Source organism: Pseudorca crassidens, chromosome 7, assembly GCF_039906515.1.
Source record: "Pseudorca crassidens isolate mPseCra1 chromosome 7, mPseCra1.hap1, whole genome shotgun sequence".
Lineage (NCBI taxonomy): Eukaryota > Metazoa > Chordata > Mammalia > Artiodactyla > Delphinidae > Pseudorca > Pseudorca crassidens.
In genome coordinates, this window is record NC_090302.1 from 106,837,357 (window position 1) to 106,859,589 (window position 22,233).

At 42.3% G+C, this 22,233-nt stretch overlaps 1 protein-coding gene and 1 long non-coding RNA gene across 7 annotated transcripts in view; one reads left to right on the forward strand and one right to left on the reverse strand.

Annotated features, from left to right (window-relative positions):
* Nucleotides 1–615: 615 nt before the first annotated feature.
* LOC137228190 (uncharacterized) lies at nucleotides 616–22,030 on the reverse strand. Of its 4 annotated transcripts, none has more exons than XR_010945186.1 (6): nucleotides 21,874–22,030; nucleotides 13,604–13,788; nucleotides 7,021–7,125; nucleotides 4,772–4,839; nucleotides 3,085–3,132; nucleotides 616–1,086 (listed from the first exon to the last, which is right to left on the reverse strand). It is a non-coding gene; the product is annotated as an uncharacterized lncRNA (long non-coding RNA). The 4 variants fall into 4 exon arrangements; XR_010945187.1 differs by having other exon boundaries at nucleotides 4,772–4,859; XR_010945185.1 differs by lacking the exon at nucleotides 4,772–4,839.
* MSRA (methionine sulfoxide reductase A) overlaps nucleotides 21,557–22,233 on the forward strand; it is a 369,385-nt gene continuing 368,708 nt past the window's right edge. The window contains exon 1 of one of the 3 annotated variants that reach the window (XM_067745309.1): nucleotides 21,557–22,011. In XM_067745309.1, coding sequence (XP_067601410.1) covers nucleotides 21,876–22,011 — 136 coding nt within the window. In that variant the 5' untranslated portion in view covers nucleotides 21,557–21,875. The remainder of the gene's footprint in view (nucleotides 22,012–22,233) is intronic. The other 2 variants (XM_067745306.1, XM_067745314.1) reach the window with 2 other exon arrangements.

Here is a 22,233-nt window from a genome sequence, read left to right on the forward strand (position 1 = left end):
CTTATTAAATGTCAAAATATTTTATAGAAAGTGCTTGGTCTCATGGAGAAATCTCTATTTTTTGTTTATCTGACCATGCAGGGTTTAATAAAGACAATAATAAATGTTTGAGCAGAAATGTGGGGAAATAGGTATATATTTTTTTACTTTTGAACATTTCAATAAGGGAAAACTGAACAATAGCCTGTTCTGGTTGGGCTGAGGGTTTTTCCCACAAGGGTCAAATTCATTCCAATACTATCCTTGTGTGGACATCATCCTTCCCTTTAGGATGGTCCTACTGATTGCCTGAAAGTGACATGGACCTTTTAATGTTAATGAAGGGGCTTAGTATCTTTCCATTAGTGCATTCCTTATAATGCAAAGATGTTCCGATTGGTTGCAAGAGCAGATGTATACTGAGAGCATTTAAATGATTGAAAAATAAGTGTATTGTTGATACCTAGATTAACAGACAGACTTGGTGAATCACAAGAGCTGCATCCATAAGTATCCTTCATAATTTCTGGCTACTCATTTTCATATTAACTGGAATGAGTTTCTTTTCAAATATATAAGATGGAAGATGAGAGGGGAAAATTGACTTATTGATAGAAGGGAAACAATCCTCTCCCCTCAAAGAATTAGGTAGCTTTTTAATTTAAAGTTCCAGTAGATGAATAAGGTTGATATTTCCCAGGAGTGACCTTGGTTGGAATTTCCCCTCAGTCTGAGGTAGCCAGGAAAAGACAGAGGTGCATTTTTCATAGCTCCATACTGGCCACTCTCATCCCTCCTCACGTTCCGTCTCGTCGTGCTGGTCGGGTCCGGGGTTCAGTGCTCCGAACAAGGGTGAAGTTAAGAAGTGACAGCTTGCCCTGGCCAAGAGTGACTCAGAACTCTGACTTCTGGTGTAGGATATTAATGCAGCCGGACATACGCTTGGTGGAAATATTTATTTTTAGAACTATCCATAACATCTTCCTGAATCCAGATCTTCACCTCGCTCTGGGTCTCCCACCAGTCACTGGACCCCAATGTCATTTCCAGGCGCTGTTCTGCAGAAAACGCTAGGCTGGCTTCCTCCTATTCAGCCTGCCAGCTGATCTGTACATAATCAGGTGTATGTAAGAATGCATATTTATTCATTTGACATTTACTTATCACACCTCTTCCGAGGTGGTTATCACAATATCTTGGCCGGGCTCTATCTCATTACCCCCGAACAACAAAATATTATAGGAGCACTTTCTGCCTAGGAAGGTCTGAGAAGGTTCCTGAGAGGCTGTGAAGTTTGGGTAGAATGTGGAAAGGTAATAGGAATTTACAGATAGATACAAGGGCAAGATTATCCTTGGTCAGGGATAAGCTCTTCCTTTCCCATGGCACTGATGCTGATCGGTTCCACATTGATATCTCCAGCCCTGATGTCTCATCGTATTTCAGATCTGTACCTCCTGCTGCCTATGGGACATCAGTTCATAAGCCAGAAATCTGGGAATCATCCTAAATTCCTTTATATATCTAATCCCTTATATCCAAGTCACAAAGACCTGTTTATTCTACCTGTTAAAGATTTTCTCAAATCCATCCCCACTTCTCCACCTGTATTGCCACTAACTTCATCTGGAAACCATCATCATGTCTTGCCTGGAGTATATTAAATGCCACCTAACAGGCCTTCTAATTCTCATCGTGTGTCCTTTCAACCTGACAAAGTGAGGGAAAAGGCCCATCTCTTTTTTTTTTTTAACATCTTTATTGGGGTATAATTTCTTTACAGTGGTGTGTTAGTTTCTGCTTTATAACAAAGTGAATCAGTTATCCATATACATATGTTCCCATATCTCTTCCCTCTTGAGCATGTGCTGTGCCACCCTCGGGAGCCTGCGCTTGCTTACTGACCGAGCTGCAGCTTTCAACACTCTCTGTTCACAACGTCCTCTCTGGCCATCCCGAATTACCTGCAGATCCCCAAATATGACTTGTGTTTTAATACGTTGCACTGTGGCATAGGTCCCCATTAAACGAAATGGTCTTGGCCTTGTGATCTGAAAATTCCCATCCGCTCTTCCACATTGTCCCAACTTCACAACCTCTCAGGAACCTTCCAGGGCAGAAGGTGCTCCAATAACACTTTTCTGTTTGAGGCTAATGAGATGGAGCTAGAGGGGGCACACTTGCACCCTGTAAAGCAGACTCTGTCTCCTCTTTGCTGTCCTACGGAAGGCTGGCAGTGGAGGTGGTCTTTGGCTAAGTTAAATGAGCACCTGAAAATTTATTTACCAACCCTGGGGTCCCCATGTCCCTACTGTGATCCACCTTGGGGCAACATGGCCTTAAGGGTCATGCATGACCCAAAGATATGAATATTGTTGGGTTTTGCCAAAGGTAGGAGACAGAGTTACATAACACACTTACAGCTGCATTATTTTGTTAATCATTATTTTGAGCTGATTCCAAAATGAACTTTGACTTTATTTTTTGGTATTTTGTGTATTCCGGGAGGGAATGGTGCCCATTTCCTGGTGTCCAGTGTGGGATAAAGGAGCCCAGGGAGGGTCTTCTTGTCTCCAACTCAGCACAGCTACTGTAACACTTAGACTTTATATTTGTTCCCATATCAGTTTGCCTGTATTCCCTGGGAATACGGGAATTGCATTGGTTTTTCTAGCCTATGAACACTGCCTGGCACATGGTGGGTGCTCAATAAACCTTGTCTTATTATACAACTGTAATAAAATAATATAGTTTCTCTTACTCCATCACCCATAGCCTTCATTACGTTGCTCTTGATATTAATGTGTCCCTGAGGTGAAAATCATGACAATTTCTCTTGGGTTTTTAACACCTACACATTACTTAGGTATCATGTCATCATAACATCTCAGAAGAGACACAAGAAGAAAATAGTGCTCGCGTCTTTTGGGCCATTAGTTGATGTTGTAGTTACAAGTGAAAGCCACCAGATGGCTTAAGGAAATGAGTTTATTTCCAATTGAGATTTTAGCGGAGAAATCTAGGACCGAGAAGTAAAGCATGATTGGAGGGAGCTCAAAAGGCTCTCTGTAGTGAACCCCAAATAACCCACAAACCCTCACTTACCAGTGTCACCACCTGACTTCAGAAATGGGTTTGTAGAGGCTTTGCAACCTGCAGAATGAAAAACACCAAACTGTGTATCATCCTTCCAGCGTCTACATGCTTTAAGAATTACAGAATAGTTACTGATATTTAATTCCACAAATATTTATTGAGTGCCTAAGTCCCAATTACACCTTCTGAGAGGCTTATTGAAGCATATGACACAGAAACCACAGCTTACTCAAGATGGAAAATGTGCAGGAGACTAGAAGTAGAAATGGATGTCTTTTTCTCCTTGTGTACACTAGTGCTGCAGTTTCAAGGAGAAATGCTGGCAGAAAATAATTGTGACCTAGAAAATTTTTGCATATTATCTGTAGACAGAATAGGTAAAAGACAAATGAAAACAAAGCAAAGCAAAACTTTAGATGACCACAGTATTTCTAACTCAAAGTGTATTTTATATGGTATTTGTATATGAGAACCAGAGTTGAAATTGTTAGAGTAGATTGAAACATTTTAATGAAGTAAGTTAAATATAAACCTATATATAAAAAGATCTGGGAGGATGTATACCAATGGTAGAATAAACCAAAGGAGATAAAAATCTAACTTAAGAGGTAACCCAGTATTTGAGATTAAAAGAAAAAAATTGAACTGGCTAAGATAGTTCACTTACCTTTTCTTTTTACCAATCTATAATTTATCTTTGCTGTAATCATTTTGTGTTAAATAAACTGTTTACTTTCTGATTAAAAAAGTGATACATGTACAGTCTAGAAAATTTAAAAATAGAAAAGTATAAAAGAAAAAAGAAAAATTACCCACAGTCCGATTACAGAGAGAAAACCGCTGTTGGCATTTGGGTTACAGGCACACCTCGGAGATACTGTGGGTGGGGTTCAGACCACCCAATAAAGCAGATATCGCAATAAAATGAGTTGCATGAATGTTTTGGTTTCCCAGTGCATATAAAAGTTATATTTACACAATATTGTAGTCTACTGAGTGTGCAAGAGCATTATGTCTAAAAAAGCAGTGTACGTATCTTAATTAAAAATATAACTATACCCGAATAAAAAATAAAACACCCTGTATCCATTAAGTAGTCACTCCCCATTCTCCTCTACCCCCATCCCTGATCAACTGTAATCTGCTTTCTGTCTCTGTTTTCCCAAATCTGTTTTCCCAAATCTCTGTTTTGCCTATTCTGGATATATTATATAAAAGAAATCATGCAAAAAAAATATTGCAAAAAATTCTAAATATTATCTGAACCTTTAGTGAATTGATATCTTTTTGCTGGTGGAAGGTCTTGTCTGGACGTTGATGCTGCTGACTGATCAGGGTGGTGGCTGCCGAAGGCTGGGTGGCCGTGGCGATTTCATGAAATAATAGAGCAATGAATTGCCACATTGATTGACTCTTCCTTTCACAAACGATTTCTCTGTAGTGTGCACTGCTGTTTGATAGCATTTTACCCACAGTAGAACTTTCAAAACTGGAGTCAGTCCTCTCAAACCCTGCTGCTGCCTTATCAACTAAGTTTATGTCATATGTTAAATCCTTCGTCGTCATTTCAATAATCGATTAAGTTGCCGTCTTATATGGGCGCAGTTCATGGTGCCTTACAATAAAGATCACTGATCACAGATCACCAGGAGAAATATAATAATAATGAAAAAATTTTAAATATTGTGAGAATTACCAAAGTGCGACACAGAGATACGAAGTGGAGCAAATGCTGTTGGATGCACGATGTCACAAACCTTCGACCTGTGAAAAAAAGGCAATATCTGCAAAGTACAATAAAGGGGAAGACAGTAAAATGAGGTATGCCTGTATTTTCTTTCGTTCTTTTTTCCTATGACTCTAAATATGACATATATGTAACTGGATGTTGAGGGAAATCTCACTTGTTTCCCTGGAGCTGGCAAACAGGACCCAAAGCTTAGGACAGAGAGCCATCAAGACCCTATGGAGGAAAGAGATCTTCAAACAGTTGGGGTCTAACTGCTCATCCAGAGCTTATTAAGGATGACCAAACCTTTCCAGTGTATATAAGCAAAAGGCTGATAGAGGGTGAGGGAGATGCATCAGAGTCTAGAAACGTCTGCCCCTTGGGGAGGACTCCACTATCCCTCCCTCCAAAGCTAAAAGGAGTATCAGCACTTTCCCCCGGGGAAATGGTGCTAACACCCTGTCCTTGTAGATGTGCCTTGTACTTTTCCTAGCAGGGAAAAGGAGAATGGAGAGATGGCAGAGGTGAGAGAGGAGTGGTCCCTCTGTTTGGCAAGGAGAGAATGGATGAGCTCTTATGGGACTAAAGGACAGCTTGGAAGGCAGCTTAGCTTGATTCAACTTGTCTCTACAACACCCAAGAGGGTTTCCTAGTGGCCAGGGAGTCCTAGCAGCCACACATCGAGGACTGTACCTCCAGGCCAGGAGCTGGAGAGCATTTCCTGGCCACGGAGCTCCCACGCAAAATTCCATGCCGTGAAGATGCTCACTTGAGCATTTAATCGGAGTGTCTGAGTGACACTGCTCCCCAGTGGCTTCTATGCCAGTGGGCGTGAACCTGAGAAACCAGTAGAGAAACCTCAGGATAAACACAGTGCAGTCCACTTGAGGAAAGTGTGTCCCGTTTCCCCCTTCCTTTTTCCCAGTCTCCAATCCTAAAAGAACTTGATTCCGAGAAGTTGTAACTTCTCTCCCCTCCCCCTTCAACTTCACGGATGACAAAAACTAAGAGACATTATATAACTAGTCAAAGGCCACAGAACTAGTTAATCCAAAACTAGGATTATAGTGCAGTACTCCTCTTTTGTACTCATTCACTTGGCTATTTATTCATTTAATCTTCAAATGTTTATTGTCTCTCCAATGGCAGTCCAGGCCTCAGGGCTCGTCATGTCCCATAACAAAGACAAATAATAATAATAGCTATTAGGCATTAGGCACTATATTAGGTACTTTCACTTGGATTATCTTGTTTAATGGTCATATAATCTTAGCAAGCACTTAGAGAAGAAAAGATAATGTTGATAAATTACAGTATCCTTAAAAAACCTTCTGGAGGGTCAGGGTTGGGGGAGGTAAGTAGGCAGAGCACAGAGGATTTTTAGGGCAGTGAAAATACTGTGTGTGATATTGTAGTCATAGTTATATGTCATTATACATTTGTCCAAATCCATAGACTGTACAACACCAAGAGTGAACCCTAAGGTGAACTATGGACTTTGTGTGATTATGAGGTGCTAATGTAAAAATCCTTGGTAAATGAATGTACCATTGTGGAGTGATGTTGATAATAGGGGAGTAGTCTATGCTTGTGTGGAAACAGAGGGTGTATGGGGAATCTCTGTACCTCTCAATTTTGTTGTAAACTTCAACTGCTCTTTAAAAAGTAAGTCTTACAAAAAACATCCCAAAGAGATATCCTGGCTATTCACAATAGCCAGGACACAGAAACAACCGAGGTTTCCCCCAGTGGATGAATGGATAAAGAAGATAGGGCATATACACACAATGGAATGTTATCCAGCCTTTAAAGAGAGAGAAATCCTTTCATTTACTACAACATGGATGAGCCTGGAGGACAATATGCTAAGTTAAATAAGTCAGTCATAGAAAGACAAATACTGCACGATTCCATTTATATGAGGTACCTAAAACAGTCAAACTCATAGAAGCAGAGAACAGAATGCTGGTTTCCAGGGGTTGAGAGGTGGGGTAATGAGGTGTTCAATGTGTGTAAACTTTTGGTTATGCAACAGGAATAAGTTCTAGAAATCTGTACAACATAAAGCCTAGGGCTAAAGATGGTATTGTGCACTTAGAAATTTATTGAGGGTGTGTCTCATGTTGTGTTCTTACCACACAAAAACAAAACAAAACAAAACAAGACAAAACAAAGAGACATCAGAAATTTTTGGAGGTGATGGAAATGTCTGTTACCTTGATTGTGCTGCTGGTTTTATGGCTGTTTGCATGGGTCCAAACTCATCAAATTTATCCATTAAATACGTGCAGCTTTTGGATATCAACTATTCCATGGTAAAGCTGTTAAAACAAACAAGCAAACATACAAAAAAATTCTACCTGCATCCTTTGGGTGACTCTGATGTGTGTGTGTATGCATGCATGTGTGTGTGTGTGTATGAAGCGGTATAATTTATCTACTAACTGGGAACACTTAGATAACAAAATAAGAGATAAGTCCTATTTGCAACCAGGACCCATCAGACATCGAGGAGAAGTGGTAAGGAGGGACTTCTGGAGGGAATTACGCAGTTGGTTCAAGAGATGCTATGCTTGATTCATGCATTCATTCAGCCAACATTGGCTGAATGCTGACTGTGACCTTGACAGGTACTAGGATACAACAAAAAGCAAAAAATGGACACAATCGCTGCCTTCCTAGAGCTCGCAGCCCTAGTGGAGGAGGACAATTTTCCAACAGTCACCCAAATAACCGTGTATAATAATCATAGCTAATATTTACTCAGGTCTTCTTATGTGTCAGACATGATTTCAGCCACTTTTCCTGTATTAACTTATTTAATCATCACAAAGAAAAAACAAAAACAAAATTTAAAAAACCTGTGAGTTAGGTACTACTATTATTATCCCCAATTATATTTAAATTATATGGAGGAAAGATTTGTGGTGATATGAGATCATTCCTTGGGGAAACTAACCTGGCCTGTGGGTCGACCCCAGGAAGACTGAGAAAAGATTGTCAAAGGCTGCCCTACCTTGTGTCCAAGGTGGGCAGGGTACTCATGAAGAGGTAGGAAAGTGCTGGAAGTGTATTGGTTTGGGACATTGGTGAATTGTTGGCTGAAGGCGAGAGTGAAAATGAACATTTATTAAGTACTTACTACTTCTTATATGCCGAAGTCTGTGTAGTACTGAACCCTGTCCCTGAATTGTTCTCTGACCCAACTTGAGGGTTCTGATCCTTAAAGGCCGGGGGTGGGGTGGGGGGGGATGGCGACGGTTCAGAGATGAAGTGCATCAGGTTACCCGTAGGGTAATCTAATTAAAACGAGGTGACCCCTGAGCCCTGGGGAGTGGCAGCTGCATAGGGTTGGCAGTGTCAGATGCCCTGATGGTGGCAGCAGGAGAGTGGCATCTGTGGTGGCAGAAGGGGGCACACAAGTGGCTGCTGAGGTGAACTCACAAATCACCTGGGACCCTGCCAGGGAAAAAGCTCAAAGTTACTGCTTAGTGGATGCTCTCAAAGGCCATCACGGTTTGGGGAAGTGTGAGTTACACACCTGAAGGTTCCCTGCTTATTCTCTTACAGCATCTTTGACGCTTTCTGGTTTCCAAGCATTCAGATTGTTACTGCCTGTGCTGTCTGCTCAGCACTGATGCCACTCGAAAGTTTACGATTCCCCCATGGGAATCATTTCCATCTTCAAACATTGAGCTGTTGCTTCACGTGCTTCACCCCCTCTGCAGCTTTTGATCCTTTTCAAGATGTGCTTGGTGTAGGAAGATGAACTACTGAAAATTAGGGCTTAATTTAATTTGACATACAACAAACACACGCGGATTAACGTTTTTAAAGATCCAGTTATAATTCCTAAGAATGATGGATTATTACAAAGAGAAGTTTTGAATTATCTCGATTCCAGAATCCAGATTTTGAGGGTCCAACGAATTCAGATGCCATTGGATACACCATATTTCCTGCTCTCTGCATGATTTCTGGTATGTTCCAAACCTCTTTAGATTCAGCACTGATAGCTGTAGACAAATTAACACTGAGCTTAGTTTTAGTTTGGGATTCAGTGTGCTACCTGAAGTGGGTGAAAGCAGTTGAAAATGTTAGATTTCAAACACAAGAGGCGTGTTTATGGAGGGCTAGGACAATGGGTGTACGTATTGGCCAGATCAGTGGTGCTCCAAGTTTGGTGCCTGGACCAACAGTGTCAGCATTCCCTGAGAATTTATTAAAAATGCTAAGTCTCAGGCCTCTCCCAAATTACTGAGCCCGACATTCGGGGTGGGGACAGCAGGCTGTGTTTTAACAAGCCCTCCAGGTGATTCTGGTATATGTTGAAGTTTGAGAACCGCTAAGCTATTCAAAACCGTAGCAGCTTAAATAAAATCAAAGTTCATTTCTCGCTCATGTACTAGCCTATGAATAAGCCATCTAGAGGTGAAATGGCAGCTTCATGATGCCGGGGACCTAGGGTCACTCCACCTGGTCACTCTATTACTCTCACAATGTGGCATCCATCACTTGGTTTTCAGTGGTTACTCCAGGCTGCCTCTCACACCTGCGTTCCAGCTAGCAGGAGAAGGGTCAGAAGGAGAGCGTGGCCTGGGGATTATCACTTACTGTGGCTGTGACTTTTGTGGCTTGAGGTGCGACAGCAAAACTAGCAGGACTTTCTTTTTCCTTCTTCACAATTTTACGGGCAGAAGATTCGTTCTTCCCGAAGATCTTTGCAACCTCAGCATACGAGTTTTTTCCTTTCTTTGTTAAGTCGAGAACTTTCACCTTTTCACTTAAAGGAAGTACTTTATGGCTTCTCTTTGGCATATGTGAATTGCCAACATCACTAGTCTTGCCCTTTGGGGCCATTATTAAGTAAAATAAGGGTTACTTGAACTCAAGCACTGAGATACCTTGACAGTTGATCTAATAACGGAGTCGGCTACTAAGTAACTAACGGATGGGATACGCTGGACAAAGTGATGATACACATCCCTGGGGGATGGAGAGGGATGGCGAGAGAGTTCATCCTGCTACTCAGTACAGCACAAAATTTAAAATGTATGAATTGTTTATTTCTGGAATTTTCCATTTAATATTTTCAGAGCGCAATTGACTTCAGGAAATTGAAACCTTGGAAAGTGAAACTGCGAATAAGGGGGGGATGACCATACTGTTATTAATGTTATTACTATTTTTCCTCTTAAAACTCAGTAAAATAATCTCTGCAGTAAATTAGCATACTTAAGACAGCTCTGAATCTTCTATAGATAGACCATAAATAAGGCCATGTGGTTTTAACTCTGCCAGTGTAAAGGGGCGTATTAAGCTCTCTATTATTCATTTATAAGGGTGTCTCTGCCTACTTAAGTGGATTTTTATAAAAAGACCAAAAAAGCCTTATTTCAGTTTGAGTCCACCGGGACGTCCCTGCAGTTATTCAAGGTTTGATAAAGAATGGAGACAGAGCTGATATGCCTCTTGGAGGGGACAAAGCCTCACCCTTTGCATCATTTATCCTTGAGTTCATTTTCCACACCTGTGACAGCTCTTTTTTCAGTCCTGGAGCATGGCCCCCCCATATCCACGACCTGCAACCCTAGAGGTTGAGGATCTGTTGTCCTTCTCGAAAAGCCCCTCAGCCCTTTGTGTCCAGGGCTCTGCTGTGGAGTAGAGTGAGCACCCCTGGTCTGCCTTTGGTGCCAGGGCTGGGATGTCTCCCTACTGCACTGAGGCCCTTGGAGTCCCTGAAAGGCTGGACTCTTCCGTATGCACCACCCGGTTGGTGTCTTGCATATGGTGTTTTACTAAACAAGGGAGGGTTTCAGCAGAATCTGCATGTAGGGGCATTGCAGAAAGCACATTTAAAGCAATACATCAAAAAAAAAAATCATTTAACATATGTAACTGAGAAGCAGGTATGTTCTCAATAACTTGGCTAAATGTCATACCCCTACCTTATATAACAAGTCATTTCCCAATTCCTACTACCTGAAAATGTCTTCATATATTATCTGAATTTTCAGAGAGTATGTTTTTCTTCCTTAGTGTTTTTTTTTTTAGTAACCCTGACACATAGTTTTATGAAAGAAAATTAATTAGCAAAATAACTTGGCACTGAAGTTGCTAAGTTTATTAAAGTTTTCAGTATGTAATTAGGCTCATTTTATCAGTGATGTATACAATTTACTATTAGGATGGAGCTTAGAAATTGAGGGGTGGCACAATCTGATAAATTCTCTGGAGAGACACCTTGGCTTGCCCTCCTCTTTGTTGAGCACTAGTCTCTAAATCCTCAGATTCTTCCCCAGTCCGTGAGGATGTTTCTAAGACCCCCATCCCCACGTGCATCCGAGGGTGGGGGGAGGGAAGAGGATGCGTGGCCTGCTCTCTCCTGCCTTAAATCATGTCTTTCACTCTTTATAGTCTACCTGGGGAGAGGCAGCTTGGAACAATGTGTGGTTAGGAAAGCTGAGAGGGGAGGACAAGATGGAGCCCACGGGAAAAAGAGCAAAACTACTTATTAGGGGCTGATCTTTATGCAACGGGGGTGGTAACGGCTGGGGGGAGGATGGGAACGTCTACTGATGGAGTGACTGCTCCGTGTCAGGAGCTATCACACACATTACCTCAGTGGTGCTTGGATTTCAAGGGTCAGCAGGATTGGACCAAATATTTTGCTTTTCCACGTTCGATTCTGCCAGATGAGGGCCTTAGAGGAACAACTACCATCTCATCACCACCATATGAATATGAGAAGGAAGGACATTTCGACACCAGAAAAGTCAGAATATGTTATTGTGGAATAAAAGATAGCTTTTCAAATTGAATATATGTTGCTTATGAAAAACTTAAAGACACTATCGTTTTTCTTGTATTTTGCCATTTAGTATTAGATTGGTACCGTACAAGGTTTCATTTGTGTACATGATATCCCAGGAAGCAGGTAGCATCCCTACTCCTAGGCAGGGCAGCTTACCTCTCTGCATGCTTTGATAAACCCCGTGTAATGAGGCCAAAATTTAAACAATGACTCAGATGTACAGAAAATGTTAACTGCCCTGTTTTCTATAACTGATCTCATCTTGCTCTTATCGTTTCTAATGATGGAGGAAAACACTTGATCTTGACAAATCAAAGTGTCTTCTTGGCGTCTATCAGTTTTAAATAGCCTATTCGGGTAACTGGTCAGTCTTTCGGGATTCTCTCTAGGGCCTTCCCTACTCCTTTCAAGGTGCTATCTGTAACTGGAAGAGCTGCGTGTGCTCCTGGTCTTGTGGTCTCCCACTGAGGTGTCTCTCAGCCTTGGCACCTGTCCTGAGCATGTGCATTGGTGTAGCTTGGACTCCGGGCCACCTGGCTCCGGCTCAGCTGAGACACAGCTCTTCCTGTCCATCCTTCGGGCGTTAGGCTGGCTCCTGCGTCCAATAACTGAGGACCTTGCTGTTGCACCTGGTCACATGTTGCAGCACTTGGGTCTCCTTACTCTAACTCCAGGCTTTATCAGGGTCATGGGTTCTCTCTGTCCTTCCACATCCCCACCCCTCATGGGAGACCTGGCAATGCCCTCCTTCTTTCCCCACACCCAACACAATTGTGCAGGATCCTGTGAGGCTGCCCTCTGGTCTGCCAGCCTTGGCCCTGCCCTCAGTCACTGCTCCTCTGCACACACACACAGCATTGCATGCCTTGCTGAATGCAAGAGCCTTCGAGAATTTATAGGCTTTTTAGACCATGGCTTTCAAACTTCTTTTGACCAGGAGCTACACTAAGAAATTTATTTTAAGTTTAGACACGGTGTATGTACAACACACACGTGTATGTAAGAGAAATAAAAAATTCCCCCAATTATGTAGATCCTTCCTACTTGTGGATGCACTCTGATATTTCTAATCTAGTCTAAGTCATTAAAAACCACATTGTTCGGGCTTCCCTAGTGGCGCAGTGGTTGAGAGTCCGCCTGCCAATGCAGGGGACACGGGTTCGTGCCCCGGTCCAGGAAGATCCCACATGCCGCGGAGCGGCTGGGCCGGTGAGCCATGGCTGCTAAGCCTGCGCGTCCGGAGCCTGTGCTCCGCAACAGGAGAGGCCACAACAGTGAGAGGCCCGCGTACCGCAGGGATAAAAAAAAAAACAAACACATTGTTCCAGTCTACTCCAGTGATTGATATATATATATATATATATATATATATATATATATATATATATATATATATTTCCAGGGCTCCCTGCATTGGGAGTGTGGAGTCCCAGCCACTGGACCACCAGGGAAGTCCCAAGACTGTTTTCTTCATGCCCCGATGGTTCACTGTCCTAGGATATGCCCCAGGAAGTGAAGCACTGGCTCCCAAATCTTCAGATTCTTCCCCAGTCCATTTGGAGGTTTCTAAGATTCCATCCCCAAATTCATCCCAGGGTGGGAGAATAAGATAAAGACGTTTGGTCTTCTTTCTCATCTCTTAAGTCATGGCCTTTACCCTTTCTAGTCTAGGGTTTATTTTAAGGCCAGTCCTCTAGCTTTGGTTCTTATTATGTAAAATCAGTTGTGGGAGTTCCAAGAAAATCCTTTCAATTCTGATAAGCCCTGTTTTCAAGAATATTGTCTCCTTATCTCACCATGAATTTTAAAAACACTTTAAAAGAAACATCAAGTATTTTTTTGTCTAGTGGTTTCTGTGGGTCAGGAATTTGGAGGCAGATTAGCTGGGTGGCTCTGGCTCAGAGCCTCTTATAAGGTTGCAGACAAGATAACACCTGAAAGCTTTATTGGGTCTGGAGAATCTGCTTCTAAGATTGCTTACTCACCTGGCCCTTGGCAGGAGACCTCCTTTCCTCACCATGTGGGCTTCTCCATTGGGCTGATTGAGAATCTTCATGATGTGACAGCTTGCTTCCCCCAGAGGGAGTGATCCAAAAGTGAGCAAGAAGGAAGCTGCCTTGCCTTCTATGGCTTAGTCTCAGAGGTCACACACCATCACTTCTGTCTTATTCTATAGAAACAAACATTAAGTCCAATGAAAATGTCAGGGGAGGGAAACTGGACCTTTAAAAGAATTTGTGGGAGGGCGGAGTCAAGATGGCGGTGTGGGAAGACACCAGGTAGCATCTCCCGGGAACTAGGGCGCCTGCCGGCTGCTGATGGGGGACCCTGACGCCCAAGGAGACGGGAGGAACCCCCAAGTGAACTGGTAGGATATGGGGGGACAGAGGGGAGAGGAGAAGTGGAGGCCAGACAGGATTGGCACCCCTGAGGCTGGGGAAATCAGGAGAGGCAGGCAGGAGGGGCCGTCTGGAAGGAGCAGGAGAGGAGCGGAGGGCACTGGAGCCCAGGAAGCCTACTGGGCTCCCAGGTGAGGTCCCCTGCCCTCTGAGAACAGGAGTGGGGGGCACGCCTGGGGCTCTTCTGTCCCTTGAGCCTAAGCCCCACAGCCCCCCAGCCCCCAGGGCCTTTTCCAGCCCTGTGGGTCCTGAGCATTGGCCCCGCCCACTGCCCAAACCTCGCCCATGCTTAGGCCCCGCCCCCCAGCCGAGGCCTTTTCCCCGTTTTTTTTTTTTTTTCTTTCTCTCTCTTTCCCTTCCTCCTCTTTTTTACTGTGGTGGTACTCTTGTACCTTCCCGTTGTTGATTCATCTCTATTTTAATTTTTATGTTCTTTCTAACATATCTGTTAGTTTCCTAGTCTAATTTTATTTTTTACTTCATTATTGTTCTCTCTTTTTTTTCTGCCACCCCATGCGGCTTGTAGGATCTTGGTTCACAAGCTGGGAGTCGGGCCGAAGCTCCCGCGGTGGGAGCTCCGTGTCGGAACCACTGAACTAACAGAGAACCTCAGACCCCAGGGAATATTCATCTCACGGAGATCCTCATCTCAGCACCAAGACCCAGATCTAGCCAACAGCCTACAAACTCCAGTGTTGGACGCTTCAGGCCAAACAACCAGTAAGACAGGAACACAATCCCACTCATAAAAAAAAAAAAAAAAAAAGACAGCAAAAAAATATGTCACAGATGAAGGAGAAAGGTAAAAAGCTACAAGACCAAATAAATGAAGAGGAAATAGGCAATCTACATGAAAAAGAATTCGGAGTAATGATAGTAAAGATGATCTGGAATCTTGGAAACAGAATGGAAGCACTGATTGAGAAAATGCAAGAAATGTTTAACAAAGATCTAGAACTAAAGAACAAACAGAGATGAACAACACAATAACTGAAATGAAAAATACTCTAGAAGGAATCAATAACAGAATAATTGAAGCAGAAGAATGCATAAGTGAGCTGGAAGACAGAATGGTGGAAATAACTGCCAAGGAGCAGGATAAAGAAAAAAGAATGAAAAGAATTGAAGACAATCTCAGAGACCTCTGGGGCAATACTAAATGCACCAAACATTCAAATTATTGGGGTTCCAGAAGAAGAAGAGAAAAAGAAAGGGTCTGAGAAAATATTTGAAGAGATTACAGTTGAAAACTTCCCTAACATGGGAAAGGAAATAGTCACCCAAGTCCAGGAAGCACAGAGAGTCCCATACAGGATACACCCTAGGGAAAACCACACCAAGACACATGTTAATCAAACTAACAAAAATTAAATTCAAAGAAAAAATATTAAAATCAGCAAGGGAAAAACAAAAAATAACATATAAAGGAATCCCCATAAGGTTATCAGCTGATTTTTCAGCAGAAACTCTGCAGGCCAGAAGGGAGTGGCAGGATATACTTAAAGTGATGAAAGGGAAAAACCTACAACCAAGATTACTCTACCCAGCAAGGATCTCATTCAGATTCGACAAAGAAATCAAAAGCTTTTCAGACAAGCAAAAGCTAAGAGAATTCAGCACCACCAAACCAGCTTTACAACAAATGCTAAAGAAACTTCTCTAGGCGGGAAACACAAGGGAAGAAAAAGACCTACAATAACAAACCCAAAACAATCAAGAAAATGGGAATAGGAACATACATATCAATAGTTACCTTAAATGTAAATGGACTAAATGCTCCCACCAAAAGACACAGATTGGCTGAATGGATACAAAAACAAGACCCATATATTTGCTGTCTACAAGAGACCCACTTCAGACCTAGGGACACATAAAGACTGAAGGTGAAGAGATGGAAAAAGATGTTCCATGCAAGTGGTAATCAAAAGAAAGCTGGAGTAGCAATACTCCTATCTGATAAAATAGACTTTAAAATAAAGGCTATTATAAGAGACAAAAAAGGACATTACATAATGATCAAAGGATCAATCCAAGAAGAATATATAACAATTATGTTTATGCACACAATACATAAGGCAAATGCTAACAACCATGAAAGGAGAAATCGACAGTAACACGATAATAGTAGGGGACTTTAAGATGCCACTTACACCAATGGACAGATCATCCAAACAGAAAATAAATAAGGAAACACAGCTTTAAATGACACAATAGACCAGACAGATTTAATTGATATTTACAGAACATTCCACCCAAAAGTGCAGAATACACTTTCTTCTCAAGTGCACAGGGAACATTCTCCAGGATAGATCACATCTTGGGTCACATCTTGGATCACATCTTCAACACCCACTTATGATCAACCTCGGAAAATTTAAGAAAATTGATATCGTATCAAGCATCTTTTCTGACCACAATGCTATGAGATTGGAAATCAATTACACGAAAAAAAATGTAAAAAACACAAATACATGGAGGCTAAACAGTGCACTATTAAATAACCAAGAGATCACTGAAGAAGTCAAAGAAGAAGTAAAAAAATACATAGAAACAAATGACAATGAAAACAGGACGACCCAAAACCTATGGGATGCAGCAAAAGCAGTTCTGAGAGGGAAGTTTATAGCAATTCAATCTCACCTCAAGAAACAAGAAAAATCTAAAATAAGCAATCTAACCCTACACTTTAAAAAACTAGAGAAAGAAGAACAAAGAAAACCCAAAGTCAGTAGAAGGAAAGAAATCATAAAAATCAGAGCAGAAATAAATGAAATAGAAACAAAGAAAACAATAGCAAGGCTCAATAAAGCTAAAAGCTGGTTCTTTGAGAAGATAAACAAAATTGATAAACCCTTAGCCAGACTCATCAAGAAAAAAAGGGACAGGATGCAAATCAATAAAATTAGAAATGAAAAATCACAACTGACCCTGCAGAAATACAAAGGATTATAAGAGACTACTACAAACAACTATATGCCAATAAAATGGACAACCATGAAGAAACGGACAAATTCTTGGAAAGGTATAATTTTCCAAGACTGAACCAGGGAGAATTAGAAAATATAAACAGACCTACTATCACAAGTAATGAAATTGAAGCCATAATTAAAAATCTTCCAACGAACAGAAGTCCAGGATCAGATGGCTTCACAGGTGAATTCTATCAATCATTTACAGAAGAGCTAACACCGATCCTTCTCAAACTCTTCCAAAATATTGCAGAGGGAGAAACACTCCCAAATTCATTCTACAAAGCTACCATCACCCAGATACCAAAACCAGAAAAAGATATCACAAAAAAAGAAAATTATAGACCAATATCACTGATGAACATAGATGCAAAAATCCTGAACAAAATACTAGCAAACAGAATCCAACAACACATTAAAGGGATCATACACCATGATCAAGTGGGATTTATCCCAGGTACACAAGGATTCTTCAATATACGCAAGTCAATGTGATATACCATATTAACAAATTAAGGAATAAAAACCGTATGATCATCTCAATAGATGCAGAAAAAGCATTTAACAAAATTCCACATCCACTTATGATAAAAAATCTCCAGAAAATGGGCATAGAGGGAAACTACCTCAACATAATAAAGGCCATATATGACAAACCCACAGCAAGCATCATACTCAATCCCACTATTGGGCATATACCCTGAGAAAACCGTAATTCAAAAAGACACATATACCACAATGTTCATTGCAGCACTATTTACAATAGCTAGGACATGGAAGCAACCTAAGTGTCCATCGACAGATGAATGGATAAAGAAGATGTGGCACAGATATACAATGGACTATTACTCAGCCATAAAAAGAAACAAAATTGAACTATTTGTAGTGAGGTGGATGGATCTAGAGTCTGTCATACAGAGTGAAGTAAGTCAGAAAGTGAAAAACAAATACTGTATGCTAACACATATATATGGAATCTAAAAAAAAAAAAAAGGTTATGATGAACCTAGTGGCAGGACTGGAATAAAGATGCAGACGTAGAGAATGGACTTGAGGACACGGAGAGGGGGAAGGGTAAGCTGGGACGACATGAGAGAGGGGCATGGACATATATATACTACCAAATGTAAAATAGATAGCTAGTGGGAAGCAGCTGCGTAGCACAGGGAGATCAGCTCGGTGCTTTGTGAAAACCTAGAGGGGTGGGATAGGGAGGGTAGGAGGGAGGCTCAAGAAGGAGGGGATATGGGGACATATGTATGCATAGGGCTGATTCACTTTGGTGTACAGCAGAAACTAACACAGTATTGTGAAGCAATTATACTCCAATAAAGATCTATAAAAGAAAAAAACAATTTGTGGACGTATTTTAAACCTCCATAATAATTAGTATATCTTTTCAGATAACTAACAACGCAAGGTAGTACAGACTATGTGCTACCTGAGTGATGCAAGTGGTGAGTGCTATGGGGCAACCTAGGCTCAATGAATAACCGTGTTTTCTTGTGCAATCAGGGAAGGTTGCACAGACAAGATGAGTCTTGAATTGAATGAAGAATAAGGTCGGAAAACCAGAGAGAATCAGGCAGGCATTCCAGTTGGTATAGACAGAGTGAATCAAGTGGGAGGGAGGTTCTCACCTTAGATGTCAAAGTCCCCAGACTACTTACTCGATGTTACCTCCTCTATTTTCCCATCCACCACCATCCACACTCCCGACCTCCACCATCTAGGCAGTCTTCGAAGTTTCCCTTTTGCAACATTTGATTAGACTGTGGACCAGTGACTACTCTTCCCCCCCCGCCCCGCATTCTTTTTCCAAATTGATTTTAATATCCTGCTTCATCATTGTACACCAGGTGTGTGGGGGAGAGAGTGGGAGGAGGGAAGAGACACCTCATTTTTTTAGTTTATCGGTCACTGGTTCATGTGCTTGGAACTTTAAAATAGGGTGTGTCCTATATGTTAGAATAAGGGGATATATTCATATATATATATATATATGCACACACATATATACACATATACATATACATATATACACACATACGGATATCTCGATGGCCAGAGGAATGGACTATAAGAGTTGTCCACCAAAGTACGTTCTTACCTTCTTCCTTTGTTACTAGAACTGCCTAGTGTTAGCTGGATCTGTGGTTGCCCAGCTAGAGAACTCTACCTCCCACCTTCCCAACAGTTAGATGTGGCTGTGTGTCTAACCAGGTCAATGGAATGAGGAGAAATGACATGTGCTACCTCTGGGACACACTCCTAGGAGTACTGAGATGTGCACCCCTTTCCTTTCTGCCTTTTTGCTGGGCTAAGATACAGATGCGCTGCCAGGTTCTGGGATGGTGGTTATGTATGTGGATAGCAGTGCTGCCCTCCTAGTCCTGGACCAGTACATGAGAGAAAAAACCAAAACAAAAACTATCTTGTTTCAAATATAATACCTTTGGGTTACAGCAACCTAAGCTGTATTCCAACGAAAAGCTAGGCCTAGTTTTGGAAAAGAGTATTAAATATTCCTTTCTCCAAGGGGCAAGGCAGAGCCATTCCTGAACACACGGAAAAGAAACTTTTGCTATTCTAAGTCAACGTTTTGACCCAACTTAACCAAATACATAATCACTGTACACTTAATTTGAGCCAATATAGTGTGAGATATTACGGAAGAAAAGACATGGTCCTGCTCAGTGCTCTATTTCTGGATCGTTACATAATAGAAGAAATAAACTTCTATTTTGTTTAAACTGATGTATTTTGGGTATTTGTTATACCAAAGAGGACGCTTAGACTGCATCCTAAAGAACATACATTGTTAGAATTTGTTGGAAAACCAGAGCATAATCACAAAAATAACACTTCAAAGCAGTGTGTGCCCAATGGGGAATATGGACCAAAAAAGACTCTCTCAGTGTGGAGAAGCTCAGAAGGGTTTAGGAGATTCTGAAGAAATCGAAAACTTAGTGATGAAAATGGCATCATTGAAGGCAGGAATATTAATTCTCTCCTAAACCAACCAACCAGCCAACCAAGCAACCAACCTCAGTGTAACTTTTCTCTCAACTATTCTGGTAAATGAGATAAGAAACCCCTGTTTTATGAAAAAAGGTATTTTTTTCTTTTAAAAATTAAAAAAAATTATAATAATAAAAGTATCACAGCCAGGGGAATACTTGAGAACACTGTAACAATATGTACCATTTCAAACCAGAAGTTTAAAGAAAGTGAAAACCTGTCAACCATTACCATGAACAACAAAACTGCAAACAGTTTTTCAATTTTTTTCTAGTCTTTCTTCAGTGGGTGTGCAAGGGGAGGTGTATGCATTATTATACGTGTACTACATACTACACGTATACATACTGTAGCTTTGTTGAGGTTTCTTAACATTACGTAAGTACTTCTCCTTGACATGAAAAATTCTTCGGTTTTGTGTGTGTGTGTGTGTGTGTGTGTGTGTGTGTGTGTATGTGCGTGCCACATGGGATCTTAGTTCCTGGACCAGGGATGGAACCGGCGCCTACTGCAGTGGAAGCGCGGGGTCTTAACCACTGGACTGCTGGGGAAGTCCCCAAATTCTTCAGTTCTTAATTTCATACAATCAACCACAAAACATAGAAAAAGAAAACAGACTATTTCCTTTGACAGAAGAATGATCTTACGACCTAGAAGGGACACCTTGTAAAGCTTTCAGGAAAGGCCTGTAGAACCTACTTCGTATAATCTCCTGGCAAAACCAAATAAATCGGAAGTAAAAACCGAGGCACACTACACAGACAGAGCCCGTATTACAAAACAAACACTTTGACCGAGTTTTAATGTTACCTGTCTGGCCATATTCTACAATACAGTAGGTCTAATCCTCCTGTCCTCAGGTTACAGTCCAGACCACATGAACACAAAGAGGTAACTAAACAAGATAGAGAGGTAACTAAATCCACTGGGGAGGTTGGCTCAAAGCCTTCTCATTTCTCTGGGTGCTAATCTGAAGTTCCTTCCTTCATGAGACTATCCGCCCACTTTGGCAGAACATTCGTGTAAAACCAAAATTTCACATATGCAACTCCCAAGTCACCCATCTGCCTCCACCCACCTTATTTTTGGGGTTGAAAATCTGTCACAGGAGCAAATGTTACGTCCCATGATTTGAGAGCCAAGAATGATCCAAGAGAACGCTTAAGTTCACCCGAACTGCGTTAATGGGGTATCAGTGCCTTGTTCCTATTTTTCCCCCTTGTGTTTATCAGTATATTATTTCTATGTGTGTGCATATAAATATGTGTATATAAAACATTATATTTAATTATCTTTCCTATTCTTAACTTTTTGAAAATTGTGCTTAGTTTTCACTTTGGATAATCATCTTTTTGATAATTTATCATCATAATGGCTCCAGTGGAAACAGATATAGTTACTAGTTTGTAAGGTAGGTAGTCGTACTGCTTACTGGGCACACCGAGCAATTGTTAAGGAGGTTGTGAAATGCGAACGAACTTCAAAGTCAAAAGCCGGGCATTATTTTTTTGGCCCCTGCCGCTTCACGTACTTTGTACCGCCATTACTACACTTTGTCTTCCGCCCGGGAACTTTGCACCTAAGGGAAGCAAGGAAAACGCGCAGGTGCCTCACCGGCCCCGGCCCCACGCCAGGGCGAGAACACGCCCTCGGTCCCGGCCCGCCCGGCACGAGGCTGAGGTAATCACTCGATTCCGGGGCGGGGGCAGCACAGCCCGCCGCGTACGTGCCCCCGCTGACCCGCCCGCCCGCCGGCCGGCCAGTGCACCCAGCTCCCGCCGCCCCGCGCCGGCCGCCCACTCCGCAGCGGCGCCTCGGCTCCCGACCGCGCCGGTCCGCCCGGCGGCCCCTAGGCAACACACCCGCCCATGCTCGCCGCCACCAGGACGGCCCACCAGCTCTTCCAGAGCCTCTTCTCCGTCCGGAGAATGGGTAACTCCGCCTCCAACATCGTCAGCCCACAGGCGGCCCTACCGGGCCGGAAGGAGGCGATCGCCGTAGCGGGTAAGGACGCGGGCACGCACAGAGGGCGCGGTCGTCGCCGCTACGCACGCGCATCTTCTGGCCGCCAGAAGGGAGCCGGGGGCCAGCCTCGGGAGGGTCGGCAGCCGGCGTTCTGCGCAGGCGCGGAGGGCGCTGGCAGGGGAAGGGGCCAGGGGTAGCTATTCTTTCTTTGTTTGGGTTCTCACCAGCTAAAACAACGCGAAACGCGTTGACTGGACCTAC